At 45.7% G+C, this 20,790-nt stretch overlaps 1 protein-coding gene across 1 annotated transcript in view; it reads right to left on the bottom strand.

The window, feature by feature from the left end:
- LOC126253228 (probable 3',5'-cyclic phosphodiesterase pde-5) overlaps nucleotides 1-20,790 on the bottom strand; it is an 824,318-nt gene that overhangs the window by 261,490 nt on the left and 542,038 nt on the right. The window contains exon 5 of the mRNA XM_049954419.1: nucleotides 16,606-16,802. Coding sequence (XP_049810376.1) covers nucleotides 16,606-16,802 — 197 coding nt within the window. The remainder of the gene's footprint in view (nucleotides 1-16,605; nucleotides 16,803-20,790) is intronic.

The raw sequence follows: 20,790 nt of genomic DNA, 5'->3' as shown, positions 1-20,790 counted from the left end.
AAGGGGATCTTTTTCCGTATTCGCGTAAGTACTTATGTTTCGTTCTGTTGTTGTGTTGACTCACAGGAGTTCACACATTTTGTAATGATCTATCTAATTATCGCTTTATTTCATAATCTGTTGTGTACTCTGTTCTGATTCTTCAGCTTTTTTGTAATTTTTGTATACAAGTTAAGTTTTATATCACTACTGAACACACAACTGCCGTCCTTAATGCACTTGGACACCACTTCAACCGTAATTGTCCAGCGTCATGCTGGTAGCGACCCTAATAATCATTCATTTCTTTATTACTGCCTTATTCTATTTACTTAAAATGGTTGTAAAGTTCTTCTGTAATCTCTTCATTAAGGTGTTTTGGTTAATTTCTGTGTTGTCTGGGGATAAGGAGTGGATATCTGAAACGACTGTGCTGTCGAGAGGGAGATTGTTACTGGAGAAAGCAGCGTTCAGTAATAACATCGGAATTCGCAATACTTCATATCACGTCAGTTAGAATAACAGTCACCCACTGCGCATCATTAACATTTAGGTGTCTCTTTCAGGTTTTGAAATACCAGTATATAAGTGTGCTAACGAATTATGGTAAACACAAGGGGGGAAAAAATGGAAACAGTGATTTACATTTATGCTTATCTGTTGCTCCTTATCAGTAAACTAGTATTTTTTATTCGTGTTCATAAAACACTAAAACACAATATAATCCTAAAAGTAGACTCTAATATTAATCATTGGTAGAATTTAAAGCTTTGTGAGTCTAACATTGAGCAGTCAAAACAGGTTACCATGTAAGATGGTTCGCTCAGATTACTGTAGACGATCAAGTAATCAGAGTGCTACCTTGCTCCACATCCACAACGTATCGTCGCTGATACCCAACTACTTCAAATTAATTGAGCGCCTCGTCATTCCAGTTATCAGTATGTTTAGGGTTTTCCAAGTCCCTTACCGAGGATGGCAGCCTGGTAGTAGCTTCTCTTTATCTGTGCACAATCCTCCATGGCACTTCGGCCTTCAAAGCTCCGTTCTGCGAGATCCTGCTCGAGCTTGAATTCGTAATGTCGTAAGGAGGAAGTTTTTTTCTGGATTTCAGCCGTGATATTCCAAACAGTGGATACCTTGAATCTGTTTCCTGCTCTTTCTTTTTCATCTCTGCTGCTACCTGTCTTCTTAAAATCTGCAGTTGCTACTCCCATGAATGGAGCTGTGACTGTGCAGCACGTCTCATGACGAGCCACATCAACGTGATTAGCGTGTGCAGGGTTTCTCCAGAACGGTGTGGCCTACTCTGCAGCAGAGAAACACAAAACAAGAGCGGATGTGCGGAGGATGCTGGACTGCGCCTCACAGGCGGTGTTGGTCAGTTTGAGGTTCATATACGCTGCTACTTCTGTCCGGTGCCCATACAGTGTAAGTTCGGTCATGACCCAGTTTTTGAACCTGAGTATTTTGCGTGATCAATATTCGACAGGCCTGCCTAAGGCAACTACTGTAATGACAAATACTTCTTTTCTATCGACAACAGCTTTTGTTCATCAACAGAAAATGCGTTCGGTACTACGTAGAAAATTTTATGTACAAGTACTACTAACGATCTGGTCGGTAGTGTAGTCGTTTTCACGTGATGCCTTAATGCTGGCCACTAACGCTACTGTAGCAGCTACACAGGATTTTGGATCCTCACAAGAATTTCTTTCTCCTTGACCGCCAGGACATCTATGATAATGATGATTCTTTTCGATGTCGCCTTGATGATTTCTCCAATCCCAAACCATGTATGAATCGAGAAACAACGGTAAATTTACGAGACCCTCATCCTTATGGGGTGCCTTATGTATCTAAAAAATACACTTACATTTCAGCAAAAGAATGTTACCTCGATTGGCGGTTACTCATAACAAAATGTTCAGCTGATCATTGAACTGTGCACTCTGTGGAGAGTCCTGTCTTGGCTGGAATATTCCGATTTCATTCTTTGTAGAGGAAATATTTTTAGTCATCATTGGTTTCTGAATTTACTCCCGAAAGGTTTATGATCAAAAATAACGGTCACCACTACCTAATGCCGAATTGACCGCTGGACGTCACGAGGAGAGGACCCACCGGTACAAAGGGGGCGACGGGAAGCACTGTGTTGTCAGTAGAGAATAAGTAACAGCAGAATGGGTCGGTCAGGAGAGCTCAGTAAATTCGAAAACGCCCGCCCGGCTGGCCGTGCGGTCTAACGCACGGCTTTCCGGGTGGGAAGGAGCGCCTGGTCCCCGGCACGAATCCGCCCGGCGGATTTGTGTCGAGGTCCAGTGAACCGGCCAGTCTGTGGATGGTTTTTAGGCAGTTTTCCATCTGCCTCGGCGAATACGGGCTGGTTCCCCTTATTCTGCCTCAGTTACACTATGTCGGCGATTGCTGCGCAAACATGTTCTCCACGTACGTGTACACCACCATTACTCTACCACGCAAAAAAAAAAAAGGTTCAAATGGCTCTGAGCCCTATGGGACTTAACTTCTGAGGTCATCAGTCCCCTAGAACTCAGAACTACTTAAACCTAACTAACCTAAGGACATCACAAACATCCGTGCCCGAGGCAGGATTCGAACCTACGACCGTAGCTGTCGCGCGGTTCCAGACAGTAGTGCCTAGGACCGCTCGGCCACCCCGGCCGGCTACCACGCAAACATAGTGGTTACTCTCGTTTGGTGTGAGATGAGACGTTCCTGGGGGGGGGGGGGGGGTCCACCGGGGGCCGAACCGCACAATAACCCTGAGTTCGGTGTGGGGCGGCGGAGGGGTGAATTGGACTGCGGTAGTCGTCATGGCGTTGTGGATCACCGCGGCTGCGACGTGGACGGAGCCTCCCCGTCGTTTCTAGGTCCCCGGTTACCATACAATAAAATACAACTTAGAAAACGGACTAATCACACGTTGCACCTGAGTAACAAACCCATCAGCGGCATTTACACCCTTCTAAAGCTACCCAAGTCGACTGTTGGTAATGCGACTGTGAAGTGGAAACGCGAAGAAACAACCATAGCTAAACCAAGGCCAGTCGGATCTCATGTAGCGACGAAGAGTGATCCTTGTGCACTATCGGACGTCGTTCTAAAAATTTTATCAAATCAGCCGTAGAAATCACTCGTGAGCTCATCAGCCTAGCTAGCACAATGTGCGTACGGAGTTAAAAGGAATAGGGCACAATGTCCGAGGAGTTCCTCGTAAGCCACACAATTCTATCGACAATACTCCAACGCCTGAGGTGGTGTAAAGAGCGACGGCACTGGACATGGATGACTGGAAACGAGTGATTTTGAGTGATGACTCGCGCTATACGCTGTGGCAACCCCATGGAAGGTTTTGGGTTTGGCGAATGACGGGTATATGCCATCATGGGCCTCAACAGTGAAATACAGAGGAGATGGTGTTACGATATGGAGGTGTTTTTCGTAGTTAATGTGTGGTTCCCTCCTTGTTTTCAAGAAAACACTGAATGCAGAAGGGTATGAACACATTTTACAGAGTTGTATACTGTGTACAGTAGACGAACAATCTGGAGATGATGACTGTATGTATCAGGATGACTATGGACCTTGTCCTAAAGCAGTGTCAGTAAGGCAATGGTCTGTGGACAATAACATTTCTGAAACGGAATGGCCTGTCCAGAGTCCTGACCTGAGCCCAAAGGAATACCTTTGGGATGAATTGGAACGTCGGCTTCGCTGCAGACCTTATCGCTAGGGCTACGATTCCTTCACGACAATCAGATACCTCACTTCAAGTGTCCTCAGCAGGGGTCAATCCGTGATAAAGGCAGATGGTGGATACAGCCACTAATAGGTGTCCTGATGCTTTTGACCAAATAATGTGTATGAGAATCTCGCGAAATTTGGAAAGTATGAGGGAGTTACTGGCAGAATAAAGATATAAGGGCGGCTTGTGAGTCGTGACTGGATACCTCAAGAGGGAATAAAGGGAGGGGTGGTGGTAGTGTTTCTAGTTGTAATGGTGCTGTTGAACACATCTGCCCAACTTGTCTTGAAATCTTGTTGGGGCATGCATACTATTCTACGCAAAAAACAGTGAGTAATATGAGTACGTAATACCCTGTCAGAAAAAACTCGTAACACCGAAAACTAATTAATGTAGAGTAATGAATTTTCTAGAATATTTTTGTCTTGGTAATATATTTAAGTGATTAACGTTGCAAAACGACAGATTAACGTAATCATGAGGTAAGCCATTGCAAATGTGAAACGCTGGTATGTTAATAGCCGGTCTAACCTGCAGAATGCCGCGCGGGATTAGCCGAGCGGTCTAAGGCGCTGCAGTCATGGACTGTGCGGCTGGTTTCCGGCGGAGGTTCGCGTCCTCCCTCGGGCATGGGTGTGTGTGTGTGTGTGTTTGTCCTTAGGATAATTTAGGTTAAGTAGTGTGTAAGCTTAGGGACTGATGACCTCAGCAGTTAAGTCCCGTAAGATTTCACACACAATTGAACAATTGAACCTGCAGAATGTTGTGTGCAAACACGTACGCATTGTATTTTACAGGTGTCGGATGCTAGTCTGTTGGAAGGAGTTCTACGACTGTTATCGGCCTATACAAGGACTGTTAATACTGGTTGTCGATGACAGTGGACTTGTCGTCCGATGATGTCCCATATGTACTCGATCAGAGACGGATCTGGTGATCGAGCAGAAACATGTTGACACTCTGTAGACTGTTGGGTTACAACAACGCTATTTGGGCGAGCGTTGCCTTTGGCAAAACACCATCGGCAATACTGTTCGTGAGGGGCAGTACAGCAGGTCGAATCACTAGATTGGCTTGGTTCAAATGGCTCTGAGCACTACGGGACTTAACTGCTGAGGTCATCAGTCCCCTATAACTTAGAACTACTTAAATCTAACTAACCTAAGGACATCACACACATCCATGCCCGAGGCAGGATTCGAACCTGCGACCGTAGCGGTCGCGCGGTTCCAGACTGTAGAGCCTAGAACCGCTCGGCCACTTCGGCCGGCAATCACCAGATTGACGTATAAATTTCCTGTCAGGGTGCTTGGGATAACCACGAGTTTGCACCTCGTGTGATACGAAGTCGTACCTTACGCCATAACTCCAGATGTAGGTCCACTATGTCTGGTAGGCAGAAAAGTTGGTTGCAGACCCTCAGCTGGCCTCCCAGCCCCCAACCAACACACGGCCATCACTGACACAGGGGCAGAACCAGCTTTCATCGGAAAACACGACAGACATTCATCCTGCCCTCCAATGAACTCTCGCTTGACATCACTAAAGCCACAAACGGCGTTGTTTGGGGTCAGTGGAGTGCACGCTACAGGGCGTCTAGCTCGGAGGTGTCCTTGAAGTAACCGATTTGTAAACAGTTCGTTGTGGCACTGTGATGCCAACTGCTGCTCAAATTGCTGTCCCCACGGTACTGCCACATGGCCGTCTGGAGCCCGGTGTTCTTTTGAGCATACCTTCTCGTGACCACCGCTGCCAGAAACTATGCACAGTGGCTACGTTCCTGCCAAGTCTTTCTACATTATCAAGTAAGGAACATCGAGCTTCTCGTAGTCCTATTACTCGACCTCGTTCAAATTTAGTAAGATGTTGATAATGGCGTCACCACTTACAATCTCAAAGGTAACTACCGCTCACAACCGTTACAGCGTCTGACGGGAAATCTAAATAGACATTATCTTTCAGATGTAATAACACAGCTACTAACTTTTATGTCGCACATCTTCCTCTTGGTGTTGCGATTTTTTTCCGTCGGTGTATGTCAGGCTCGTCCATGTTATTTTAACAATATTCTCGTATTATCAAAATGAATAAACCTAAGCAACTGAAGAATTATCGTGAAATGCCGTTAATGATTTTTGTATTACAATTTACTCATGCCAATTACGTTGAAGAATAGCGCATCTCCTGCAAATGTAGTTTACTTCAACAGTGCCAAATTTAAATCCAGGGAATATGGCGCACAACAGCGATGTTAATAACAGCGATACGCTAGTTCTTTAATGAAATATTCATTTGTTTAGTTCATTTCCACTGTATTTTTGAATCGCAACGTAAAAATTTTCCAAAGTAAAATAACTCTAGCAAGAGCTCCGGGCGCAGATCGACACGATGAACAAAGCTTGTTGTGATTATCACAGCATTATTTCACAGAGCTCTTACTCCCTCCATTGTGCCACGCTTCGCGCTCTGACATTAAGCGGCTGCAGCGGGGCAGAGCAAATGACAAACCGCCCGTGCGTGCCAAAGTTTGAAAGCTGTACTTTTAGAAGATTGTAACTGCGTACTGTCAGAATTATGGCCAAAGTTTTCGCGAGAGGCCGTCTGTGGGGCCGACATCGTCTAAGTGTTCTTTTTTCTCTTAAAATAAGAGGGCAAGCTGGTGACGTTTCCTAGTTAGAATGTTCGTAATCATTTCCGTAAAGTTCCAATAGTCATTGTTTTGTGACTATCGACTTGTTAGACTGCTGTAAAATGGTATGCCGTTGATGTTTTCGGCAATGATCTGAGACGATACGCACCATCTGACTTATACATGTGATGTCGAATTGGCAGGATATCTGTTAGGCCCCAGATTTGGTAAGACCGAAGTCGTTCTTGACACTACCAAGCAGTGCCAGTGTTTAAGCTCGTGGGCCGAAGGTTTTTCACTTGGTGTTTCGTCCTACCTTTCCGGATAATGGTCCACAAAATCGAATAAACTCAATTAACGCATCCTTTTGAGATTCCTCTTCTGTTTCCGCCGGTTGTACAGTTGGTTTAGGACATATATCTCTTCGAACTTGTCACTCCGCGTAGGCATTTTTCCGGTTATAATGGAACCGCTGATCTATCGGGATAGTGACTATATTCTTTTATTTTCAACGCTTAATGTAATATTATTATAGATGTAGGATAAATTTAGCCTCAAGATCGATATACAATGACCTATCACAGAGTAACATCAACAAAGTCTACGAAACGTGAGGTTTTCAGTTATTGTAATTCGATACATGCACCTACTCGTACTCATGACATTTTTCATCAGGCAATGTCTGTGTCTGGTCACTGGGGATGGCGTTCTCCTTCTTAACAGATTGCGCCCAGCGTCACTGATGGTGGCAGCTGTGTGTGTGTGTGTGTGTGTGTGTGTGTGTGTGCGTGTGTGGCACGTGGGTTTTCGAAAACCGCTTGTCAGGCACCATACGTGAGAATAATTAGATTCCACCGCGGCGCAGCGCATTCAGGAGAGCTGAAATTCCGCGCTAATTAATCACATTTGTGTCGTCTATCGCGTTTAATGATCACTAACCATGAGACCAGATGTGGCGTGATTATGGGCGAAATACTGTAAGTGAATAGCGGTATAAATACTTTCAGAGTTATTGTTGTATCTCAGCGAAGCATTTTAGATTAACTGATAAATGTTACATTCTATTCTAATTTATCTTGGCTCGTATCTGGGTGTTAAATCAGCAGACCATGCAGACATATCTTACTCATGTGAAGTAACGAACATTTTTGTTCGAGTCTGTCCTGGGATGTAGTATAGTTAAATTGGTATCACTTAAATGTAACATAAAAGAAAAAGTCAGTCATGGCATTTTTCTTAGAGGACGCAGTAGCTTCTTAGTTTTTTTGATTGGCGACTCCATGGCGTGTTGTGTGCACCAAGACAAAAAAGTGGAATTGGAAGGAAAATCAGCATTGGACGTATTTTGTTGTTTTATTGTCAGCAGAATCGATTTTCGGTCACTTAGTGACCATCCTCAGTGTTGTATTATACAATTAAAATTGGTAGGCACTGGTATCAAGCTATAACCACAAGCTTAAAGCGATCACATAAATCGCTCTAAGCTTGTGGTTATAGCTTGATACCAGTGCCTACCAATTTTAATTGTATAATACAACACTGAGGATGGTCACTAAGTTACCGAAAATCAATTCTGCTGACAACAAAACAACAAAATACGGCAAATGCTAATTTTCCTTCCAATTCTTAGTTTTTATGCTAACGGTAATGAGCTGTAGTATAAAAAAAACAACGATTTTAAAAAATCATGTCAGTTGCTATTTATAATGTGGGCCTTGCACCTAAGACCAGACATGAATAATTTGGCTCTTCCTCTGTTACATTTTTATGATTGCATTTGTCCCACAACGAGTCAAGCATTTAGAACTAAAATCGTATATTATCTTGACGACTGCCTGGTGAACAGAATAATGCTCGAACCGACCCATCCACCGTCATGCCGATTCTGTGTAGGAAAGAGTCTCCCTCGATTTCAGTCAACCTTGCGTGATAACTCAAGCTGTATGTGCGACTATATTGTAGAAAAGAAAATAAACTAAGTGTGTGTACCGATTTGCTACTGCGGATGAGCAACGTGTCTCCCACTGTATTGCAGGAACGAAAGAGCACCTGAATCAAGATTGTGGCCTTGTAAAAGAAAAATTGATATTCTAATCAGGACAATACAGATGCCTCCCCCCTCCCACTCCCCCCCCCCCCCCCCCCCCCGTCCTCCCGCACGCCCAAAGGGCCATCAGAATTACGCAGCCTACGAATTCTGGTTACTTCACGTGAGACATTTGCTGCTGGAAATCTGCTTCTGCCCTAATCCACTGAGATGGTCATGGTAACTATAAATGAATATTATACTGATCTTTCTGAATCGGACTGCATTTATGGAGCAAACTAGTAAGAAAAATGTTGGACCGAATATTTTGAATTAAGAAAGTCGCTTGGCTTTGTTCACTGTCAGACCCCTAGGGGTACGTTCAGCGGCCTAATGGCAAATGGCTCCTTTTCACGTAGTGCATGAGCGTTGTGTCCCAAGTGTATGTTTTGCGTACTGGAATGACAGTGTCTAGTTTGTGTTGTATGATGAGACAATGGGGCGGACTAACTCGACGCCGGTATTGTACTCGACAAGACAAAACAAATTGAAGTGCTCAGAAGTCATGGTCAAATGTTAATATAATTTCCTACACGTACACACCACAGGCGGGTATGTAAATGATTGGAGTTGCAATTCTCTACGACACGTTGGACGGTCACCAGAGTGTATTATTGCTGTTCGTGTTAGGTGTTGTTACCAGGCCTGATGGGGTATATGAGAAGCGTGAACAACATCAGATGCGTAGGCTGTCGTTACCCCCGAAACACAGACGTTTGCTTTGTAGTGGTTCAAATGGTTGAAATGGCTCTGAGCACTATGGGACTTAACATCTGAGGTCATCAGTCCCCTAGAACTTAGAACTACTTAAACCTAACTAACCTAAGGACATCACACACATCCGTGCCCGAGGCAGGATTCGAACCTGCGAACGTAGCGGTCGCGCGGTTCCAGACTGTAGCACCTAGAACCGCTCGGCCACCCTGGCCGGCGCTTTGTAGTGGTGCCGTTATCGAGAAGCATCAATTGCTGGTGAATGGCATCACGTTGTGTTCAGCGATGAATCGCGGTTCTGCACTACCCCGGACGACCAAAGTCGGCAAACTGGGCGGCGACCAGGGGAGAGGTCTCATTCTTACAATGTTTCGGAGAGACACAGCGGTTTTATTCCTGGCGTCATGGTCTGGGAAGCCAAAGAGTATGACTTCAAGTCACAGCTGCTAGGGAACTCGGACGGCGCAACGACACATCAAGGACATCCTGCTTCCTCACGTGTCACGTCTCATGTGGCAGTACTGTGGTTCCATTTTCTCAACAGGATGACGTTCGTCCACACATAGTACGAGTCTCAATGGACTATGTACGTGATGCTGAGATACCGCCGAGGTCAGCAGGAGCCCCAGATCTGTCCCGGGTGGAACGTGTGTGGGATCAGCTCACACGTCAGCTTCATCCCAGTGACAGTATCCAGCATACCGAGGATCAGTTACAACAGTTGTGGGCTAGACTGCCTCAGTGGAGGGTACAACTGCCTTATGACACCTCTCCTAATCGAATCAGTGCATGCATCCATGGTAGATGGGCTGCAACGTCATGCCGATACGTGAGAAGTTGTTTGTAAATTTAACACGATATTGTAACTACTGAAGTAATGTCATATAATCATATATCCTGTCACCCCTGAAGTTTAATTTCTTCTTCTCTCCCCCCCCCCCCCCCCCCCTCTCCATCTTCCGAATGCTTCACTTTTTTTCGTGTAGTGTAGTTTACTCCTCTATAACAGCAGGAAGGGGATGGCCGGCTCCATTCGACACACTAAGATTACCATCAACAATGTCGTAAGTCTTCTTATCACGAGGCACCATGACAAGGATTAGAAGTCAAACCAGGAGACTGACGCAAAGTCTGGCGATCACGAACTTTAGTCCAACACCTCTCCTCCCCTTGCCGGCCAAATAGTGACGCTGGTAATTTCTCCCGCCAGCAGGACTCGAACCTTCTATCTCCGAGTCGAGCTCCACCGCAATGGAGTGCGTTAGCGATCTCAGCTACAGAGTTGGATACAGCGTAGAAATATTAGCGTGTTAATACCTATAAAACAGACTCAGAATGTTTTCGTTGTCATTACATTTCTATGCAATAAGCTCTAATTATTCTTTCGACTAAAACAAAATGAAACATGCTATTTTGTCGAAGACTTACATTCTAAGCCCGTGGCTGTGTACGAAATATACGTTGACTCTTACAGAGAAGATAACAGCAACCGGCCACTTTTTATAATGCTGTTTACACTACTGGCCATTAAAATTGCTACACCAAGAAGAAATGCAAATGATAAACGGGTATTCATTGGACAAATATATTATACTAGAACTGACATGTGATTACATTTTCACGCAATTTGGGTGCATAGATCCTGAGAAATCAGTACCAAGAACTACCACCTCTAGCCATAATAACGGCCTTGATACGCCTGGGCATTGAGTCAGAGCTTCGATGGAGTGTACAGGATCAGCTGTCCATTCAGCTTCAACACGATACCACAGTTCATCAACAGTAGTGACTGGCGTATTGTGACGAGCCAGTTGCTCGGCCACCATTGACCAGACGTTTTCAATTGGTGAGAGATCTGGAGAATGTGCTGGCCAGGGCAGCATTCGAACATTTTCTGTATCCAGAAAGGCCCGTACAGGATCTCCAACATGCGGTCGTGCATTATCCTGCTGAAATGTAGGGTTTAGCAGGGATAGACTGAAGGGTCGAGCCACGGGTCGTAACACATCTGAAATGTAACGTCCACTGTTCAAAGTGCCGTCAATGCGAACGAGAGGTGACCGAGACGTGTAACCAATGGCACCCTACACCATCACGCCAGGTGATACGCCAGTATGGCAATGATGAATACACGCTTCCAATGTGCATTCACCACGATGTCGCCAAACACGAATGCGACCATCATGATGCTGTAAACAGAACCTGGATTCATCCGAACAAATGACATTTTGCCGTTCGTGCACCCAGGTTCGTCGTTGAGTACACCATCGCAGGCGCTCCTGTCTGTGATGCAGCGTCAAGGGTAACCGCAGCCACGGTCTCCGAGCTGATAGTCCATGCTGCTGCAAACGTCGTCGAACTGTTCGTGCAGATGGTTGTTGTCTTGCAAACGTCCCAATCTGTTGACTCAGGGATCGAGACGTGGCTGCACGACCCGTTACAGCCATGAGGATAAGATGCCTGTCATCTCGACTGCTAGTGATACGAGGCCGTTGGGATCCAGCACGGCGTTCCGTATTACCCTCCTGTACCCACCGATTCCATATTCTGCTAACAGTCATTGGATCTCGACCAATGCGAGCAGCAATGTCGCGATACGATAAACCGCAATCGCGATAGGCTACAATCCGACCTTTAGCAATGTCGGAAACGTGATGGTACGCATTTCCCCCTCTTACACGAGGCATCACAAAAACGTTTCACCCGGCAACGCCGGCCAACTGCTGTTTGTGTATGAGAAATCGGTTGGAAACTTTCCTCATGTCAGCACGTTGTATGTGTCGCCACCGGCGCGAACCTTGTGTGAATGCTCTGAAAAGCTAATCATTTGCATATCCCAGCATCTTCTTCCTCGGTTAAATTTCGCGTCTGTATCACGTCATCTTCGTGGTGTAGCAATTTTTATGGCCAGTAGTGTACTTATTTAATAAGCGCCATTATTGGTTTCGAACCGACAGGTTCATTATCAGACGGCTTGTTCACGTTGAGATAGCTTTTTATTTTAGCTTTCACTTTTTCTTCTCCTAAATGATTAATTTGTAGGGCACCACCATCCCAAGGGAATTTCATCATTTGCGAGAACTAATAATGAAAGCTAATGTAAAATGTATATTAACGTGAACAAGCCGTCTGATGATGAACCTGTCAGTCCGAAACCGGTAACGGGCTATGTAAATAAATGAACAGCATTATAAAAAGTGGTTGGTTGCTGTTCTCTTCTCTGTAAGTCAACCTATACAATGTATCGTGTCTTACCAAGAAAGAGCTGGATATTGCTGGTTTTGTTATTCAATAGTCAGTAATATAATACGTTTTCCGGAATAATCTTTAATTATAACGTACAAGGTAGTTTGCGGTTACACAATTCGGTCACACAATTAGAGCAGCTTCTCTATAAATGAGCGGTATTTAACAATCATTTAAAAATAGTACAGTCTCTGTCTCGCAGACTGAACATCACTGTAAAAAAATTTTTATCTTAGGCCGCCATGAAAGCAATGTTAAATGATGAAGCATTTCTATTAACATTTTAAAATGTTCTACATAAACTTCTAATGTTTTTCCATAACTTTATAATCTGTTTCTTTCCGCAGCTAATACCATTGCGACAACCGTTTATTTGGTTACAGCATTATGCGTAGCTTTATTACAGAAAGCTCAGTTCCGAGACTTTTTTGCCTAAGCTTCTGCAGCTAAAATCTAGTACTATAACAGTCTCAGTCTCGATGTATGAACAGTTTTATCTGGTTTTGATCCTGAGAAACGTGATGTCGCACAAGAATGTCGAGAGAATTACTGAAGTTAGTGTTTCAGGTTGATGAAACCGTGCATGGTACTTTGAATTACAGTCTCTCTGGAATTCGAATGGCGCAGAGTGCTAAGTGGTGCACATCCCATTGAGCGACGGACAGTGACAAATAGTCGAGTAGGAAAAGAGCAAAGCGCGGTTTTAATCTGGTGCGGCTGAACACGATCGAGAAGAATAATTTCTCTCACGACTGATACGTTCTCCATTTACCAGATTACAAAAGGATTCTCTGCTGAAAAAGGAGGAAAGAAACAGAGAGAGAGAAAGTGGTGAGAGAAAAATGAGAGGGCGGGGATGAGAGAAGGGGGCAGAGGAGAGAGCGGATTGGGATAACAACGGAAGCATGCAGGGGATGGTGGTTCGTAGAGCAAGGTTTAGTGGTGATAAAGATGCGTGGGAGGAGAGAGACAACTAACGAAAAGCCCGCATCTCGTGGTCGTGCGGTAGCGTTCTCGCTTCCCACGCCCGGGTTCCCGGGTTCGATTCCCGGCGGGGTCAGGGATTTTCTCTGCCTCGTGATGGCTGGGTGTTGTGTGATGTCCTTAGGTTAGTTAGGTTTAAGTAGTTCTAAGTTCTAGGGGACTGATGACCATAGATGTTAAGTCCCATAGTGCTCAGAGCCATTTGAACCATTTGAACTAACGAAAAGAGACGATTCACAGCAGCTGACTTCTTTGTTCTAAATCTGTTTTGTAACGGAAATATCGTGGTTTCATATAATTCGGCAGGAATAACAAAATAAAATGTATGTTCAGAGGTTATCAGCGTGTGTGAGCATTTGTGCTGTAGTGCTATATGGATAATATTGTGAGGAAATCGAATCAAAGGCTGCATTTTATTGGTAGGACATTAAAAGATGCAGGATCTACTAAAGGGTGTACCTACACTAATCTTGTACGTCCTCTTCTAGAGTACTGCTTCGTAGTACGGACCAGATAGGATTGATGGAGGACATCGAAAAAGTTGAAAGAAGGTCAGGTCGTTTTGTAATATCGCGAAATAGGGGAGAGACTGTCACAGATATAACACGCGAGTTGGGGTGACAGTCAATGAAACAAATGCGTTTTCATTGTGGCGAGATCTTTTCACGAAATGTCACTCACCAAGTTTCTCTTCCAAATGCGAAAATATTTTTCTGGCAGCCATCTACGTAAGGAGAAATGATCATTGTACTAAAATAAGTGAAATTAGAGCTCTCAGGAAAATAATTAGGCGTTCGTTTTTCCCGCGAACTTTTCGGTGGTGGAGCGGTAGAGAAATAGTCTCAAGATGGTTTAATGAACCCACTACCAGGCACTTAAGTGTGAACTGCGGAGAAATCATGTAGATGTGGGTGCGGGAACTTCGACTGGCGCCTACGGTTCAGCCACCAGCCACGCAGCGGTGCATTGCGAGCTCCCACAATACAAAGTTGCCAGTAACTCAACTGCGGAAGATGATACCCCAGCATCGCTACGATACCAGGTGGCGGTAAGTTCGCTGTTTGCAGCGGTGTTATCGTCTGTATTGTCACTCTTCCGTGAGTAACTTGCAGTCCACACGCTTTGCCGGTATTCTTCCGCCGGAGGGCTGTATAGAACGCCGCCATCCGTTCTCCGGCAGGCGACATCAGGAATTCACAGTTCATGGTTACCTAGGCTTAACGTCGAGCGCGACGCGGTCCATCAAATAGAGTTCCATTCGCCGAGCGTGCAGTACACTCCGGGCTTTATGCCGGCCACCAGCCGAGTCTACGGCCTCGTATACTGCGTCCGAAGCGCCGAGTCGTCGAGAGTGTCTCGACCACGGACATCATGGTACTTCATAGGACAGCCCAATGACTTCGCTGGCATAGATGATACAACTCGCACCTGCTAAGAAACTGTTACTGTGTACTGTATCATAAATAGTATAAGGACTGTCTATTAATTCTGTTGCTTCCGAAGCTGTTTTATGTTGAACTTACTTGGTGTGTTGAGTTAATAAAGTTCCACTGTTCTTTGGCTGCATCAATACATCCATTCACTAATAGTGCACACAACCCATGGCAGGGGTTAAAAGTAGATGCAAATAAAAAGAACCGTTTGAATGAGAGCAAAGCAGTAGTGAAAACAGAACGAAAAACATTTACAGACAGTAAGGGTACCCACGTTATTATGAAATGTAAGTTGGCAGGAAAGAGTATTGGATCTTAATTTCTTATGTGACAATTAAGTTATAAAACTCTTTTGAAAAAGTACTAAATAAAGGCGCAGCAAGGAAATTTTTCAAAAAAAGGGCAACTACATAAGCTCCCTGAAAATATATAATGAAGTTATAAATCACAAGCCAGTTCCATTGTTGAAAAGTAAATAAAGAAAACTTTAGAATATTCAGTATCTTTCGTTTGGGCATTGCGTACATCTGTCATTAAATGACGCAAGTCCCGAAAAAAATTCAAAAACAAGCAGGGCTTGAAGTTATCCGAAGTGGAAAACTCCAGCATATTCCTGATCTGTCCACCACAATGTACGTTCAGTCTCCTAGTATTCGTAGAAAGTCCTCCTCCGTCGACACAGCACTGTGGCAATGGGCACTCGAGTGTCAACGACTCTTCTGAGCTCTACGAGCACAGTGGAAACTTGCAGGCCTGCTGCACCAGAAGTCAGTCAGCGGCTATTGTCCCACTACACCTCGTGCGGACCTTTAGTGGCTACGAGTATTTGACAAGGCGGCGACTAGCTTAACAGCGAATCTGAAGGGTGGGATGACCAGCTCTGGACGTTACAAATCAACCACTAACCACTAAACTGCAACACCTCCAGAAGACCCGGCACCTCCAGAACACACTGGAAAAGTAATTTGGTCCCAGTAAAAACCAACTTCACATAAAAATTAAGGTCGCAGTTGTCTAACTGAATTAAAATGGGCGATCAAAGAGTTTCCACTTGGCGGTGTTGGTATAGCGTATATGCAGCGTAGCCTGACTCCGATGTGAGTATATAAGCACCGACATGCAGGCAAGAAATTAGTGTGACATTCGTGTCTTTCCGACATGCGTTCTGGAATGCGGAAACGTGAACTATGGTGATGTTTTTAACAAATGCGTCCAAACAGGACCAACGTACTGTTATTTTTTTTCTTGGCTGCAGAGGGGCAAACACTAGTAGATACTGGAGAATGTGTATGTGGCAGCATGTATGTAGAAAGCCACCTTTGTGAAATAGCGCACCAAGGGTTGCTGCTGCTCCGTAATACACGTCTCCACATCTCAAATGTCGTAACGTAGAAGTTACAGCAACTCAAGTGGGAGACGCTCGATCTCACACCCTACAAGGCTGATCTCTCCATACTGTTATCATGCCTTTGCTTGCTTAAAAAAGGCCTTGAAGGGTTGGCGATACCTGTCGAAGATACGAAGAGACCCGGTAGGCAGTTACGGACTTCTTCAAGCAGCAGGCCATGGTATTTTACCAAATGGGTATCTTCAGACTGGTGCGTCAGCGGAATTATTGCCTCAACGCTCACGGTGGTTTTGCCTGACTGTCATACCGATTCTGGACTGTACGGCCTTCGAACAGAAACTTTTTGATCGCCTCTTATTACAAGGCCCTGCTCGTGGTAGGCAGATATCAGGGCATTATAGGCTGGAATTGTGTGCAGACCTGTCGTCCTGTCCCAGGTAGAGGCCCAGCAGGTCGGGGTCGCCGCGGTCTGCCAGGTAGAGGCGGTAGCCGTCTGCGCCCACGGCGGAGCAGATGCAGCCAGCCAACTCCCACAGCACGTGGCCCTTGGTGGGCCGCTGCTGCAACGACCGCGTCAGTTCCTGCAGCATCTGCCGCTTGTCCGCGTGCACGCAGAACTGCAAACAGCCGTCAGTCAGCTCTCCTGTGTAATAAGCCAGCACAAGATCAGATCTTAAGCTCTAGAACTTAGGCTATAGTCCACCAATTCTGCTACATTGGATTCTACACGGTCCAGTTACAGTAACGTGAGCACAGCCTATGTTCGACGTCAACAGCAATAACCACTTACAGATGGAAACTGGCGGCGCTAGCAGTGGAGGATATATAAAATGTGTGGAAAATGTATGGGCGGATGCGGAAAACAGTATAGTCGTTGTCATAACTCGGAAGCGGAGCGATGTATCTGTAGAGTAAATGACCATTAAATGGACACCCTAGCTGCAAACAGGCGTTGATATACTTCCTTGGGGAGATGTTGAAAATGTGTGCCCCCACCGGGACTCGAACCCGAGATCCCCTGCTTAGCCGGCCGGTGTGGCCGTGCGGTTCTAGGCGCTTCAGTCTGAAACCGCGTGACTGCTACGGTCGCAGGCTCGAATCCTGCCTCGGGCATGGATGTGTGTGATGTCCTTAGGTTTAAGTAGTTCTAAGTTCTAGGTGACTGATGACCACAGATGTTAAGTCCCATAGTGCTCAGAGCCATTTGAACCATTTTTGATCCCCTGCTTACATGGCAGACGCACTATCCATCTGAGCCACCGAGGGCACAGAGAATAGTGCGCCTGCAGGGACTTATCCTGTGCACGCTCCCCGTGAGGCCCACATTCCCAACATGTCCACACCTCTAGATTCTAGTATGATGGGCAAACATCTATTAGGCGCACTACGAATGTAGTGGTGTGGACATGTTGGGAATGTGGGCCTCACGGGGAGCGTGCAACGGATAAGTCCCTGCAGGAGCACTATTCTCTGTGCCCTCGGTGGCTCAGATGGATAGTGCGTCTGCCATGTAAGCAGGAGATCCAGGGTTCGCGTCCCGGTCGGGGCACACATTTTAAACATGTCCCCTATGAAGTATATCAACGCCTGTTTGCAGCTAGGGTGTCCATTTAATGATCATTTCAATCTAGCAAAGCTGCATGGTCATCAACGGTAAATGTTCTTTCGGGAACAGATACTACCGTTATATATAATCTGTAGAGTACACTGAGACGACAAAATTCATGAATTACCTCCTAATATCGTGCCGGATCTTGTTTTGCCTGGCGTAGTGCAGCAACTCGACTTGACATGCACTTAACAAGTCGTTGGAAACCTGCAGAAATACTGAGCCATGCTGTCTCTATAACCGTCCATAACTGCGGAAGTATTGCTGGTGCAAGATTTTGTGCACAAACGGACCTCTCGATTACGTCTCATAAATGTTCGATGGGATTCACATTAGGCGATCTGAGTGCCAAATCATTCGTTCAACTGTTCAGAATGTTCTTCAAACCAATCGTAAGAAGTTGTGGCCCTTGACATGACGCACTATCATCCATGACAATCCCATCGTCGTTTGGGAACATGACGTCCATCAGTGGCTGCAAATGGTCTCCAAGTAGCCGAACATCCAGAGGACCCAGTACATTCCACCTAAACACAGATCACACCATTATGAAGCCACCACCAGCTTTGCACAGTGCATTGTTGACAACTTGGGTACACGGCTTCGTGGGATAAGCGCCACACTCAAACCCCTCCATCAGTTCTTACCAACTGAATCTAAACTCTTCTCACAAGACCACGGTTTTCCAGTCGCCTAGGATCCAACCGATATGTTCACGAGCCCAGGAGGGGCGTTTAAGGCGATGTCGTGCTGTTAGCAAAGGCACTCGGATCGGCCGTCTTCTGCCATAGCCCATTAACGCCAAATTCCATCGCAATGTTCCAAAGGGTACGTTAGTCGTACGTATCACATTGATTTCTACGATTATTTCACGTAGTGCTGCTTGTCTGCTAGTACTGACAACTGTATGCAAACGCTGCTGCTCTCGGGTCGCCATGTGAAGGCCGTCGGCCACTGCATTGTTCGTAGTAAGAGGTAATTCCTGAAAATTAGTATTCTCGGCACACTATTGACAATGTGGATCTCAGAATATTGAATTCCGTAATGATGTCCGAAGTGTAATGTCTAATCCGTATAGCTGCAGCTACCCTCCCGCGTTCAGATTCTGTTCATTCCTGTCGTGTGGCCGTAATCACGTCGGAAACATTTTCACATGAATCACCTGAGTACCACCGTAAGCTGTATGTGTCCATATCGCTGTCTCATGACTTTTTCCACCTCAAGTGTAAACCTTGGCCGGCCGGTGTGGCCAAGCGGTTCTAACCGCTACAGTCTGGAACCGCGCGACCGCTACGGTCGCAGGTTCGAATCCTGCCTCGGGCATGGATGTGTGTGATGTCCTTAGGTTAGTCAGGTTTAAGTAGTTCTACGTTCTAGGGGACTGATGACCTTAAAAGTTAAGTCCCATAGTGCTCAGAGCCATTTGAACTATTTTTTTGTAAACCTTGCATGCCAAACTGGCGCTTTCCAAAACTGATCCGGAGCTACAACGGTGCACTATGGCCCATAAAAAATGTTCAAATGTGTCTGAAATCTTATGGGACTTAACTACTAAGGTCATCAGTCCCTAAGCTTACACACTACTTAACCTAAATTATCCTAAAGACAAACACACACACCCATGCCCGAAGGAGGACTCGAACCTCCTCCGGGACCAGCCGCACTGTCCATGACTGCAGCGCCTCAGACCGCTCGGCTAATCCCTCGCGGTATGGCCCATACATGACAGGGTTCAATGATGGCTACGGAGATGTATACGGGCCAACAGATGTGCAACTGTTGAGCAACTGACCGCCCAGATGAACAAAGGGGCTATAAACACTGTGTTCCCAGCGACCGTTCAGCGACCGTTCAGCGATCGTTGCTGTGCATGCTTCAGGTTAACACACCCATACTGACTGCTGTTCATAGGCGACGAAGGCTCGAATTTGCACACCGCAACTGGAATGCCGCTGAGGGGTGGCAGGTTGTCTTTTTAGTAAGTCCCGTTTTAATCGCTATTGGAGAAATGGCAGTTGGCGCGTACGGGCGTCAAACGTCTGAAAGCAAATACCTTGCAACAATCTTCGATAGAGTCCAAGTTGGAGGAGGGAGTGTTATAATCGAGGGAATATTTTCGTGACATTCTCTGGGTGTTCTCGTTATTCTGGAAGGCACAACAGATCAACGTAAGTATGCATCTATTCTTGGGAACCACGTCCACCCCAACATGGAGTTTCTTTTTCCTCGCCACGACGGCATCTACCAGCAGGACAATGCAATTTATCACACAGCTAGCAGCGTACGTGCAAGTTTCGGAGAGCACCACTGTGAGTTTACCGTTACTCCGTGGCCGCCACGCTGTCCTGATTCAAAAATATTCGAGAATCTGTGGGACCACCTCGATCGGGCTGTTCTAGCCATGGATCCTCAACCGAGAACGCAGATGGCCACGCCACTGGATGCGGCATGACTCTACATCCCTGTCAATATCTTCATCTCACTCATTTTATTCCTGCACGTCTCGGAGCGATCCACGCTGAAAAATGTGGTTAATCAGGCTATTACCAGGAGGTCACGTTAATGTGTCTGGACAGTGTATTATTTATGTATACCAGATGAACGCTATAGCTTTTTTGATATATTTTGTATGACAGTTGCCACGCGGAGTGGCCGCGCGGTTTCACGCGCCATGTGATAGACTGCGTGGCCCCTCCCGTCGGAGGTTCGAGTCCTCCCTCGAGCACGGGTTTGTGTTTTGTTCGTAGCATAAGTTACTTTAAGTAGTGTGTAAGTCTTGGGACCGATGACCTCAGCAGTTTGGTCCCTTACGAACTGACACACATTTGAACATTTTTGTAAGACAGTTTAAACGCAACTGACAAAAAATTAATTAACATCCTATAAAACATACAGTAGCTTTGATAATGGTCTCAGTTTGGCGAGGAACGTTTTCATTTATGCCAATGCAGCTGAATGCTATTTTAACGTTTAACTACCAAATTGTGATGATGTTG

Source organism: Schistocerca nitens, chromosome 1, assembly GCF_023898315.1.
Source record: "Schistocerca nitens isolate TAMUIC-IGC-003100 chromosome 1, iqSchNite1.1, whole genome shotgun sequence".
NCBI classification, from domain to species: domain Eukaryota; kingdom Metazoa; phylum Arthropoda; class Insecta; order Orthoptera; family Acrididae; genus Schistocerca; species Schistocerca nitens.
Note: the sequence above shows the minus strand (reverse complement) of the source record. Positions and strands in the feature narration are given on the sequence as shown.